General features: G+C 41.5%; 1 protein-coding gene across 1 annotated transcript in view; it reads left to right on the top strand.

Annotated features, from left to right (window-relative positions):
- Positions 1–12,947, top strand: part of PRRC2A (proline rich coiled-coil 2A) — a 354,922-nt gene that overhangs the window by 51,735 nt on the left and 290,240 nt on the right. Inside the window, exon 2 of the mRNA XM_053721959.1 lies at positions 6,228–6,365. Coding sequence (XP_053577934.1) covers positions 6,254–6,365 — 112 coding nt within the window. The 5' untranslated portion in view covers positions 6,228–6,253. The remainder of the gene's footprint in view (positions 1–6,227; positions 6,366–12,947) is intronic.

The following is a 12,947-nucleotide window of genomic DNA, read 5'->3' as shown; positions in this document are numbered from 1 at the left end:
CAAACTAAAGCCCAGATTGGCTCCTCTGAATAAGACAAAAGGTGGTTGGAGTTTGGCTATTGAAAAATAACTGCAGTACAAATAATTGGCTTTAAAATAAAGACTTGGCTGATACTTTATTCGATTGCAACACAACATATGTCTTGTAATTTCAAGGTGTTTATCGTCCCTTTTTAAGTAATGAACAAATAAAAAGCCTGTTAAGTCATCTTTGTATACGTATCTTTTATAATGATGTGCGTAATTGTTTATAGTATGTCCCTTTATCCTCTTTGGTAACTTGACATCTGGCAGTCAGTGGGTTAAATTACTGCATGTCATGCTTAGTTATGTAACCCCATGACTGCCAGAGTTGGAGCAGATTGCTTACTTGGTATGTGGTGCTGCAGTATAAGCCTTACATATTCAGGCATCCCACTCAGCATGATAGGAACAGTAAGTTCAAAAAACTTTGCGTAGTTCAAAATTTCAGTGCAGATGAGCATATAAAGTGTACTCATCCTGGGCAGTTTGGTAACGGAAATGGATCTGAAACTGGCACACAAAGCCTGGTGCTGTGAATTTGAAGAGGATGTATTTCGTAATCCTGCTACCAAGAGAACAAAGAAAAATGAATAGGAGTAAATGAGAAAGTTGCTTAAAATTGCTGCTCTATCTAAATCATTAAATAAAAAATGTGGGAATGTATTAAGGGGATATAAAAGTGCAGTGATCAAATTCTCTGTTTAATTCCTGCAAAGTCATCTCCTGTGCACCAATGCCCTATTGGAAGCTAGCTGGCGATTGGTGTCCCTGTAGTGCATTGCTGCTCCGGAGCAGACTTTGTTGCAGAGGTTAAACAGTTAAAGCATTTTATTATCAGACTATTGCTGGCACGGCACCTTAATGTCCCTTTCAATGTTTTGCAGTGTTATCTTAAAAAGCGATTTGGTTAATTCCATTGGCCTCAGCCATGGAGAATTTAAAAAACAAAACAAATATAGTGTGTGCTGCAGCAAATGTGTGTTTTCATCTGCTGGCCTGTGACTGTTCATTCATATGTGCATGAGCAATTCCACTAGTCAGGAGCTGAGGCGTCAATACGAATGCTCATCTGTAACTATAGCAACAGGGGGTGTAGATTCCTTTACTCATAGCTGGCATAGAAATGCACACAACAATCTCATTTTGAAGTGCTTGTTGTGCTCTGATCTAACTTTACTCTTGATTCAGAGCCTGCAACAAGCTGTATTGTGAAATTCCTTGTTCGAGTATGGTAGAAAAGCAGTGGCACAAGCTGGTTGCTATTGGATACCAGTGTTCTGCTACTGTGCAGAGGATTGCAGCTAGTGCACAGGAAAGAGCATGCTTTCAAAGCTAATCGCCAAGTCACTGCTGATGGGTCAAGTAGGAATGGGGGGGGGGGCTTGTAATTTTTGCATTAAAGACTTTAGAACGGTGTGTTTTACCTAAGTGTTTATCACTTTTGCAGGAAGTCAAAGGGATATTAAACATTGTTCCTATAGTAAAAACAAATGTTAAATCAAAGTAAATCATTAAAAGAAGCACAATATAAAAGACAGCAAGCAACTTACTTGTTTTCTTGGATAATGAGTACATAGAACAGTGGTTGACCATTCTGTTTAAAATTTAGTAGCTAGTAAGAATATTTAGGACTTGCTCATATCACAGTACAGAGCAAATTTATAGTACCCTGTGTACCTCTGTATTCTAGATGTATACCCATATGACAGTACAGACCATATTTATAGTACCCACTGGGAAGTAATATACTCCGGTCCAAGCCCCAAACTAGGCAGTGATGTCTTTGCCCAAATGTGTTAATGCACTGCTGCAGATGACATCAAATAAATGTATAAGCTTCAGCTACACATCATCTCTTCACTGGCACAGGCTTAGATAACTAACCCAGCTTGTACAACACATCAGCTGAACTGCTTTTCCCTTATCTCATACTGCGTGGCCGGACATGCAGACTGCAGAGGTACTACAGTACATGTCTTACCTCTAGTCCTCTACCGCTGTGCTGTGAGCTCCGCTTGCAGGGTTTGTAGGGGTGACGTTGAAGACGTCATGACGGCTCCTCAAATGCCATCTGCAGGAGAAAATTCAGTGAGCGTGATATCGGGCATATTGGTGAGTTTGGGGCTGATACTGATAACGTTAGAAATTTAGGGATATCGGCCCAAAATATCGGCAGCACCTATTAACGGTCGACAAAGCAAGGAAGCCTCTGGCTCCTTACTTTTTGGGTTATTCTCCATATTTCCTTGTTGGCGGCTGAGAGTCCATAGCTTCATAACCTGTAGGATATATTCCAGCCTATCAGGAGGAGGTCAATAACCTTCAGAGTTTTAGCCTATGTACCAGTGTTTCCCAACTCCAGTCCTCATTACCCTTAACAGGCCACATATTCATTATAGAGCACAGGTGAACTGATCAGTTGATGAGTGAACTGATTATTTCACCTATGCTCTAGTTAAGATATAATGAATATCTGGCCTGTTAAGGGTAATGACGACTGGAGTTGGGAAACACTGCTATACACAAATACCACTGTCTGGCTCCTAAAAGTATGATTGGCTAGTGGCTACTAAATATTCTTAATGGCTCCTAAATTTTAAACAGATTTGTCCACCACTGGTATATAGATATATGGAGATTTACCCAAAAAGTTAAGAGCCAGGGGTTTGTTGAGCCCTGACTTAGAATGTCCACAGGAGATAAGGGAGCAGATATTTTTGCAACTTAATGGTGCATGAAACCTAAAATGTTACCGATTCAGAAAGAGAAGAAAATTTTAAACAATTTTTAAATGTACTTTTATCAGTTGCTTAAAATTGGATGCTCTATCTGAATCAAAAAAGAAAATGTTTGGCTTTCAGGTCTCTAAGTTGCATTCTGCCACTTCTGAGTATGAGCAAAACTAAAGTTTTATGACATCAGGCTATAAATTCCTTCCTGCAGAGGCCCCGCCCCTTGTATGGCTGTGACTGGAAGTAATGGACACTGCACAAATGACATTAAAAGTAATATAAATCATTGCAATATGTATTATTCATAACCCACTGCTTAGTCCTTTTTTTATTACAACAAGGAAACAGGCTGTTTAACATCCCTTTGTACAAAAATATAGAATATGTTAAATAATAAGATGTAATAAACAAAGGTGAACACTAAGGGCTCAATTTATCAAGCCCTTCTCCTTGATTTGACTGCAGGTTCGCACAAGAGAACCTGCAGTCAGGATTTATCAATCAGCAGTCATCAGACTGCTGCTTCCCTACTCTGTTCTCCACCTCTTAGGTGGAGAATTTTAGTCTCCCTGGTCTCGTCCAACCAGGAAGTTTGACGGCTCCTGCCAGTGCACAGCAAATCACATCAGCTCTGGAGGACAGGGGCGAATATATCCGCCCCTGCCCGCCATGGATTGATAAATCGAGCCCTAATAGTGATGTGTACACTTAAAATAATAACCAAAAACAAACCGAAGTGTATGCAACAAAATAAAAAAGGAAATGTTAAAAGTCCATATGGAGTCTCTGATTAGTGTTCCAGCTGATGGATTGTAGCAGCCTTCATATACCTCACTGGAAAGAGAACATGTTATAGTGAAGTCTATTTAGAAAACGAGTAATCCACAAGGATTGGTACTCCCTTTTTAGAGCTATGACTAAGCTGTTGGGTGTTAAAGGGGCAGTCACCCATTTTCATTTAACTGCTTGTAAAAGACACTACTATAAAGAAGAATATGCACAAATACTGATATAAAAATACTGTATAAAACCTTTTAAAAACAAAAACATACTTAGAAACTCCCAGTTTAGCACTGTTGATGAGATTAGCCTGGAACACCCACTGAAAGGGGCTGAGAGCAGGACCTCTCCCCTCCCCTGAATATGAAAACACCCATTACACAAGCAGAACCAGTCTGAAGTACGGTATGTATAAATCAGTATACATCTAAAACTTTGGGACTTGGTTAGGAGTCTGAAAATCAGCACAGTGTTTTTGTAAAAATGTTTAGTTTTGCTTATTTTTAAATAACACTCCCAGATGGGCTAAATAAATGTATCATCTGCCAAATCATTTATACAAAGAAAAATCTAGTGTATAATGTCCCTTTAAGCCTCTCAGCTACCAATAAAAATCAGGGACTCCGAGGAAAAGTTTAAAATAAATTTATTTTAAAAACATATAGACAGTTATACAGACTATCATCACAAGGTAAAATTATACAGCATATATAGGGCAAGTCAGCTAAACATCAAATTCAGCGGTTATGCCAAATAAACCTATAAAAGTGTTATATTAATGTCAGTTTTGGTTCCCAAACATCCGACGTACGTTTCGCTGATCTCAAACCGGCTTTTCTAACTTTACAGCAGTCACATGACCAGCTGAAACACTAATCAGACTCCTTGTGGACTTTATATGCTAAATTGGACGTTTAACATATCCTTGTTTTGAGATGCTATGCCCAGAATGAGTCAGCTGGAGTACTCGGAACCTACCACATTTTCCTTTGCATCATTTGTTTAGTATTTTTCCCTGTGTTATTGGCATTCTGGGTGATGTTGCTGTGGGCTGGTTGAATGTGCACTGAATGTTATGATATTGCAGCAATTCAGGATTTACTCATGCAAAACACCTGTTTTTTTTTTAAATTGAGGCTATATTTTTGATGTATAAAATACACGTGGAAGCGCTTAACCAGGAATGAATAGTTGCTCAGTAGCTTGTTCTCTGTCAGGTCACCACCTGGGAACAGCCTTTTATAGCCCAATTGTGCCTTTCACAGAGGAGAACCTTCCTGAGTATATTAGTCTGATCCCGCCATCAGTTTAATCAAGCTGTGTATGTGGCTTTGCGACATTTGTGATGTGACTTTAAGAATGTTGCAATGAAAAATATATTGGTGTACAAGCAAAACTGCATGTTTTTAAAAATAATGGTCTATTCAGTGCTTGACAAATCTGTTTAAAAATTTAGGAGCCAGTAAGAATATTTTGGAGCCGCCAGGCATATTTTTAGGAGCCAGACAGTTGGATTTGTATATAGATATATGGAGAATAACCCAAAAAGTTAGTAGCCAGGGGTAAAATTATAGGAGCCAGTGGCTCCCAGGCTCCTGGGTTTGTCGAGCCCTGGTCTATATATTTTATAAAAGATTTAAAATCATACTTGGTATCTTCTGTTCGTCCGCCCCCCTTCATTTCAACTTTTGGCTGGGTTGTGACATACACTCTTCATAGGCTTCCTAAGGGCTTTTAAAGAGCTGGACTTGAAGGGTGTCATATGAAACACACACTGATTGGGTGTTCATTGCATTGTCTTAAAAAAGTTTATGCCTGTGGGCCGGCATAACATTGTAATAGAAGCATTACTATAGGCACAGATTATTTAATGGTGAATTTAGCAAAAAAAATATTGTCTTTCTACATGGGAGGCTGCGGTCATCCATATATCCCTGGAACAGCTGCTATTCTGTAAAGTTATAGGTTCTGTTATATATATATATATATATATATATATATATATATATATATATATATATATATATATATATATATATATATATATATATATATATATATATATTTTAAACTGTTTGGCTTTGTGCAATTGTGTTGAACTCCTTTTTTTTATATAAAGGCACACTTTTTTTCGTTCATAATGTTTAAGTTTTTTTGCCTTTGTCTAATATTTTAACCATGTTACCAAAGAGACTTGTAATAACAGTACTGTGTTTTTCCTTAGGGTTTTCCATATAATAATCGTAAGGTGGTGGCAGCAGAGATAATTTAGTGTGGGTGGCATTTTTCTGGGTCTATTTCAGAGAGAGTGTTTGTTAATTCTTGCACCCACTGAACTAAGTCAAAAGCTTGCCTGGAGTGGCTAGACTTTGACAAACTGGTTAAGGTGGAAATGTTCAGTTACCCTTTCTGTGACAAACTGGTGACTGTTACAGGGTTGGTTAAAACCTGTTCGCCACACTGGTGTACAGGTTACCTGCCTGGAAATATTGTCTGCCCATACATTAACATAGGCCATACGTGTATATCAATGACTAGGAAGTTAGCTCCTACAATTTTATTGAATGTTATTGGCCCCTCGGTTTTCCACCATAGTCCAATATTTTTTTTTTTTAATTTTCATATATTTTTTTTTATTTTGTTAACTCTTTGTACCCATCCATGTTAAAAAAAACTTTCCCCTCTCCACAGTTCATACTAAATGAGCTTCCCCCGCGATGTCAGAGCGGCTGGGGCAGAATGCAAAAGGGAAGGATGGCAAGAAGTATTCGTCCCTCAATCTATTTGATACTTACAAGGGCAAGTCCTTAGAGGTGCAGAAACCGACAGGTGAGCACTACTGCTTTCCATGTGCAATGTTTACTTATTGTGCATTTGTGACAGAACATTACTTGTACTGCTTCCTGTGCTTTGTATACGTATCCCAGTGTACTAGTGCATGGGTCAACAAATCTGTTTAAAATTTAGAAGGCAGTGGTTCCCCTGGCTTCTGGGTTTATCGAGACCTATTTTAATTGATTCTTGGCTTGTAAACTTCTCCTAAAAATGGACTATGATAATTTGCTTGGTCCATGTGGCTGAGTGCTAGTATTTCTTTCTAATGACACGATGAGTCCACGGATCATCTAATTACTATTGGGAATATCACTCCTGCCCAGCAGGAGGGCGGCAAAGAGCACCACAGCAAAGCTGTTAAATATCACCTCCCTTCCCTCCAACCTCAGTCATTCACTTTGCCTACATTAGAGCAAGGAAGTGGTAAAGTTAGGTGTTAGAATGAAGATTCTTCAAGCAAGATTTTTTCTCCAACATAGGTGTGTCCGGTCCACGGCGTCATCCTTACTTGTGGGATATTCTCTTCCCCAACAGGAAATGGCAAAGAGCCCAGCAAAGCTGGTCACATGATCCCTCCTAGGCTCCGCCTACCCCAGTCATTCTCTTTGCCGTTGTACAGGCAACATCTCCACGGAGATGGCTTAGAGTTTTTTAGTGTTTAACTGTAGTTTTTATTATTCAATCAAGAGTTTGTTATTTTGAAATAGTGCTGGTATGTACTATTTACTCAGAAACAGAAAAGAGATGAAGATTTCTGTTTGTATGAGGAAAATGATTTTAGCAACCGTCACTAAAATCCATGGCTGTTCCACACAGGACTGTTGAGAGCAATTAACTTCAGTTGGGGGAACAGTGAGCAGTCTCTTGCTGCTTGAGGTATGACACATTCTAACAAGACGATGTAATGCTGGAAGCTGTCATTTTCCCTCTGGGATCCGGTAAGCCATGTTTGTTACGATTGTAAATAAGGGCTTCAAAAAGGGCTTATTAAGACTGTAGACTTTTTTTGGGCTAAATCGATTGATTATTAACACATATTTAGCCTTGAGGAATCATTTTATCTGGGTATTTTGATATAATAATATCGGCAGGCACTGTTTTAGACACCTTATTCTTTAGGGGCTTTCCCAAAGCATAGGCAGAGCCTCATTTTCGCGCCGGTGTTGCGCACTTGTTTTTGAGAGGCATGGCATGCAGTCGCATGTGAGAGGAGCTCTGATACTTAGAAAAGACTTTCTGAAGGCGTCATTTGGTATCGTTTTCCCCTTGGGGCTTGGTTGGGTCTCAGCAAAGCAGATACCAGGGACTGTAAAGGGGTTAAAGTTCAAAACGGCTCCGGTTCCGTTATTTTAAGGGTTAAAGCTTCCAAATTTGGTGTGCAATACTTTTAAGGCTTTAAGACACTGTGGTGAAAATTTGGTAAATTTTGAACAATTCCTTCATGTTTTTTCGCATTTGCAGTAATAAAGTGTGTTCAGTTTAAAATTTAAAGTGACAGTAACGGTTTTATTTTAAAACGTTTTTTGTACTTGTTATCAAGTTTATGCCTGTTTAACATGTCTGAACTACCAGATAGACTGTGTTCTGAATGTGGGGAAGCCAGAATTCCTATTCATTTAAATAAATGTGATTTATGTGACAATGATGCCCAAGATGATTCCTCAAGTGAGGGGAGTAAGCATGGTACTGCATCATTCCCTCCTTCGTCTACACGAGTCTTGCCCGCTCAGGAGGCCCCTAGTACATCTAGCGCGCCAATACTCCTTACTATGCAACAATTAACGGCTGTAATGGATAATTCTGTCAAAAACATTTTAGCCAAAATGAACACTTATCAGCGTAAGCGCGACTGCTCTGTTTTAGATACTGAAGAGCATGACGACGCTGATATTAATATTTCTGAAGGGCCCCTAACTCAGTCTGATGGGGCCAGGGAGGTTTTGTCTGAGGGAGAAATTACTGATTCAGGGAACATTTCTCAACAAGCTGAACCTGATGTGATTGCATTTAAATTTAAGTTGGAACATCTCCGCATTCTGCTTAAGGAGGTATTATCCACTCTGGATGATTGTGACAAGTTGGTCATCCCAGAGAAACTATGTAAAATGGACAAGTTCCTAGAGGTGCCGGGGCTCCCAGAAGCTTTTCCTATACCCAAGCGGGTGGCGGACATTGTTAATAAAGAATGGGAAAGGCCCGGTATTCCTTTCGTCCCTCCCCCCATATTTAAAAAATTGTTTCCTATGGTCGACCCCAGAAAGGACTTATGGCAGACAGTCCCCAAGGTCGAGGGAGCGGTTTCCACTTTAAACAAACGCACCACTATACCCATAGAGGATAGTTGTGCTTTCAAAGATCCTATGGATAAAAAATTAGAAGGTTTGCTTAAAAAGATGTTTGTTCAGCAGGGTTACCTTCTACAACCAATTTCATGCATTGTCCCTGTCGCTACAGCCGCATGTTTCTGGTTCGATGAGCTGATAAAGGCGGTCGACAGTGATTCTCCTCCTTATGAGGAGATTATGGACAGAATCAATGCTCTCAAATTGGCTAATTCTTTCACCCTAGACGCCACTTTGCAATTGGCTAGGTTAGCGGCTAAGAATTCTGGGTTTGCTATTGTGGCGCGCAGAGCGCTTTGGTTGAAATCTTGGTCGGCTGATGCGTCTTCCAAGAACAAGCTACTTAACATTCCTTTCAAGGGGAAAACGCTGTTTGGCCCTGACTTGAAAGAGATTATCTCGGATATCACTGGGGGTAAGGGCCACGCCCTTCCTCAGGATCGGCCTTTCAAGGCAAAAAATAAACCTAATTTTCGTCCCTTTCGTAGAAACGGACCAGCCCAAAGTGCTACGTCCTCTAAGCAAGAGGGTAATACTTCTCAAGCCAAGCCAGCTTGGAGACCAATGCAAGGCTGGAACAAGGGAAAGCAGGCCAAGAAACCTGCCACTGCTACCAAGACAGCATGAAATGTTGGCCCCCGATCCGGGACCGGATCTGGTGGGGGGCAGACTCTCTCTCTTCGCTCAGGCTTGGGCAAGAGATGTTATGGATCCTTGGGCGCTAGAAATAGTCTCCCAAGGTTATCTTCTGGAATTCAAGGGACTTCCCCCAAGGGGGAGGTTCCACAGGTCTCAGTTGTCTTCAGACCACATAAAAAGACAGGCATTCTTACATTGTGTAGAAGACCTGTTAAAAATGGGAGTGATTCATCCCGTTCCATTAAGAGAACAAGGGATGGGGTTCTACTCCAATCTGTTTATAGTTCCCAAAAGAGAGGGAACGTTCAGACCAATCTTAGATCTCAAGATCTTAAACAAGTTTCTCAAGGTTCCATCGTTCAAGATGGAAACCATTCGAACTATTCTTCCTTCCATCCAGGAAGGTCAATTCATGACCACGGTGGATTTAAAGGATGCGTATCTACATATTCCTATCCACAAGGAACATCATCGGTTCCTGAGGTTCGCATTCCTGGACAAACATTACCAGTTCGTGGCGCTTCCTTTCGGATTAGCCACTGCTCCAAGGATTTTCACAAAGGTACTAGGGTCCCTTCTAGCTGTGCTAAGACCAAGGGGCATTGCTGTAGTACCTTACTTGGACGACATTCTGATTCAAGCGTCGTCCCTTCCTCAAGCAAAGGCTCACACGGACATTGTCCTGGCCTTTCTCAGATCTCACGGATGGAAAGTGAACGTGGAAAAGAGTTCTCTATCTCCGTCTACAAGGGTTCCCTTCTTGGGAACAATAATAGACTCCTTAGAAATGAGGATTTTTCTGACAGAGGCCAGAAAAACAAAACTTCTAGACTCTTGTCGGATACTCCATTCCGTTCCTCTTCCTTCCATAGCTCAGTGCATGGAAGTGATCGGGTTGATGGTAGCGGCAATGGACATAGTTCCTTTTGCACGCATTCATCTAAGACCATTACAACTGTGCATGCTCAGTCAGTGGAATGGGGACTATACAGACTTGTCTCCGAAGATACAAGTAAATCAGAGGACCAGAGACTCACTCCGTTGGTGGCTGTCCCTGGACAACCTGTCACGAGGGATGACATACCGCAGACCAGAGTGGGTCATTGTCACGACCGACGCCAGTCTGATGGGCTGGGGCGCGGTCTGGGGATTCCTGAAAGCTCAGGGTCTTTGGTCTCGGGAAGAATCTCTTCTACCGATAAATATTCTGGAACTGAGAGCGATATTCAATGCTCTCAAGGCTTGGCCTCAGCTTGCGAGGGCCAAGTTCATACGGTTTCAATCAGACAACATGACAACTGTTGCGTACATCAACCATCAGGGGGGAACAAGGAGTTCCCTGGCGATGGAAGAAGTGACCAAAATCATTCTATGGGCGGAGTCTCACTCCTGCCACCTGTCTGCTATCCACATCCCAGGAGTGGAAAATTGGGAAGCGGATTTTCTGAGTCGTCAGACATTGCATCCGGGGGAGTGGGAACTCCATCCGGAAATCTTTGCCCAAGTCACTCAGCTGTGGGGCATTCCAGACATGGATCTGATGGCCTCTCGTCAGAACTTCAAAGTTCCTTGCTACGGGTCCAGATCCAGGGATCCCAAGGCGGCTCTAGTGGATGCACTAGTAGCACCTTGGACCTTCAAACTAGCTTATGTGTTCCCGCCGTTTCCTCTCATCCCCAGGCTGGTAGCCAGGATCAATCAGGAGAGGGCGTCGGTGATCTTGATAGCTCCTGCGTGGCCACGCAGGACTTGGTACGCAGATCTGGTGAATATGTCATCGGCTCCTCCTTGGAAGCTACCTTTGAGACGAGACCTTCTTGTTCAGGGTCCGTTCGAACATCCGAATCTGGTTTCACTCCAGCTGACTGCTTGGAGATTGAACGCTTGATCTTATCGAAGCGAGGATTCTCAGATTCTGTTATCGATACTCTTGTTCAGGCCAGAAAGCCTGTAACTAGAAAGATTTACCACAAAATTTGGAAAAAATATATCTGTTGGTGTGAATCTAAAGGATTCCCTTGGGACAAGGTTAAGATTCCTAGGATTCTATCCTTCCTTCAAGAAGGATTGGAAAAAGGATTATCTGCAAGTTCCCTGAAGGGACAGATTTCTGCCTTGTCTGTGTTACTTTACAAAAAGCTGGCCGCTGTGCCAGATGTTCAAGCCTTTGTTCAGGCTCTGGTTAGAATTAAGCCTGTTTACAAACCTTTGACTCCTCCTTGGAGTCTCAATTTAGTTCTTTCAGTTCTTCAGGGGGTTCCGTTTGAACCCTTGCATTCCGTTGATATTAAGTTATTATCTTGGAAAGTTTTGTTTTTAGTTGCAATTTCTTCTGCTAGAAGAGTTTCAGAATTATCTGCTCTGCAGTGTTCTCCTCCTTATCTGGTGTTCCATGCAGATAAGGTGGTTTTACGTACTAAACCTGGTTTTCTTCCAAAAGTTGTTTCTAACAAAAACATTAACCAGGAGATTATCGTACCTTCTCTGTGTCCGAAACCAGTTTCAAAGAAGGAACGTTTGTTGCACAATTTGGATGTTGTTCGCGCTCTAAAATTCTATTTAGATGCTACAAAGGATTTTAGACAAACATCTTCCTTGTTTGTTGTTTATTCTGGTAAAAGGAGAGGTCAAAAAGCAACTTCTACCTCTCTCTCTTTTTGGATTAAAAGCATCATCAGATTGGCTTACGAGACTGCCGGACGGCAGCCTCCCGAAAGAATCACAGCTCATTCCACTAGGGCTGTGGCTTCCACATGGGCCTTCAAGAACGAGGCTTCTGTTGATCAGATATGTAGGGCAGCGACTTGGTCTTCACTGCACACTTTTACCAAATTTTACAAATTTGATACTTTTGCTTCTTCTGAGGCTATTTTTGGGAGAAAGGTTTTGCAAGCCGTGGTGCCTTCCATTTAGGTGACCTGATTTGCTCCCTCCCTTCATCCGTGTCCTAAAGCTTTGGTATTGGTTCCCACAAGTAAGGATGACGCCGTGGACCGGACACACCTATGTTGGAGAAAACAGAATTTATGTTTACCTGATAAATTACTTTCTCCAACGGTGTGTCCGGTCCACGGCCCGCCCTGGTTTTTTTAATCAGGTCTGATAATTTATTTTCTTTAACTACAGTCACCACGGTACCATATGGTTTCTCCTATGCAAATATTCCTCCTTTACGTCGGTCGAATGACTGGGGTAGGCGGAGCCTAGGAGGGATCATGTGACCAGCTTTGCTGGGCTCTTTGCCATTTCCTGTTGGGGAAGAGAATATCCCACAAGTAAGGATGACGCCGTGGACCGGACACACCGTTGGAGAAAGTAATTTATCAGGTAAACATAAATTCTGTTTTTAAATAAATTTAAACAAGTTTGGGACAAAATGAAAAGTTCTCCTATGATTTGGGGAATATTTTATTACGGGCAGTAATTGCAGACACTGGGGACGAGAAGCAGGCTCAGAGGTGGTGTTTTTTACTTTAGTAATGATACTATGGCATTGCTATACTTTTGGTCATAGGGAGTTTTTTTTCTTATAACGCCCACGATGGGCGGGGTTATTGGAAGCAGCAAATTTAGTTGCGCACTTTTCCCTTATACT

This window comes from Bombina bombina, chromosome 7 (genome assembly GCF_027579735.1).
Source record: "Bombina bombina isolate aBomBom1 chromosome 7, aBomBom1.pri, whole genome shotgun sequence".
Classification (NCBI taxonomy): Eukaryota; Metazoa; Chordata; class Amphibia; order Anura; family Bombinatoridae; genus Bombina; species Bombina bombina.
The sequence above is the reverse complement of the archived record's forward strand: the minus strand, read 5'-3'. Positions and strand labels throughout refer to the sequence as shown.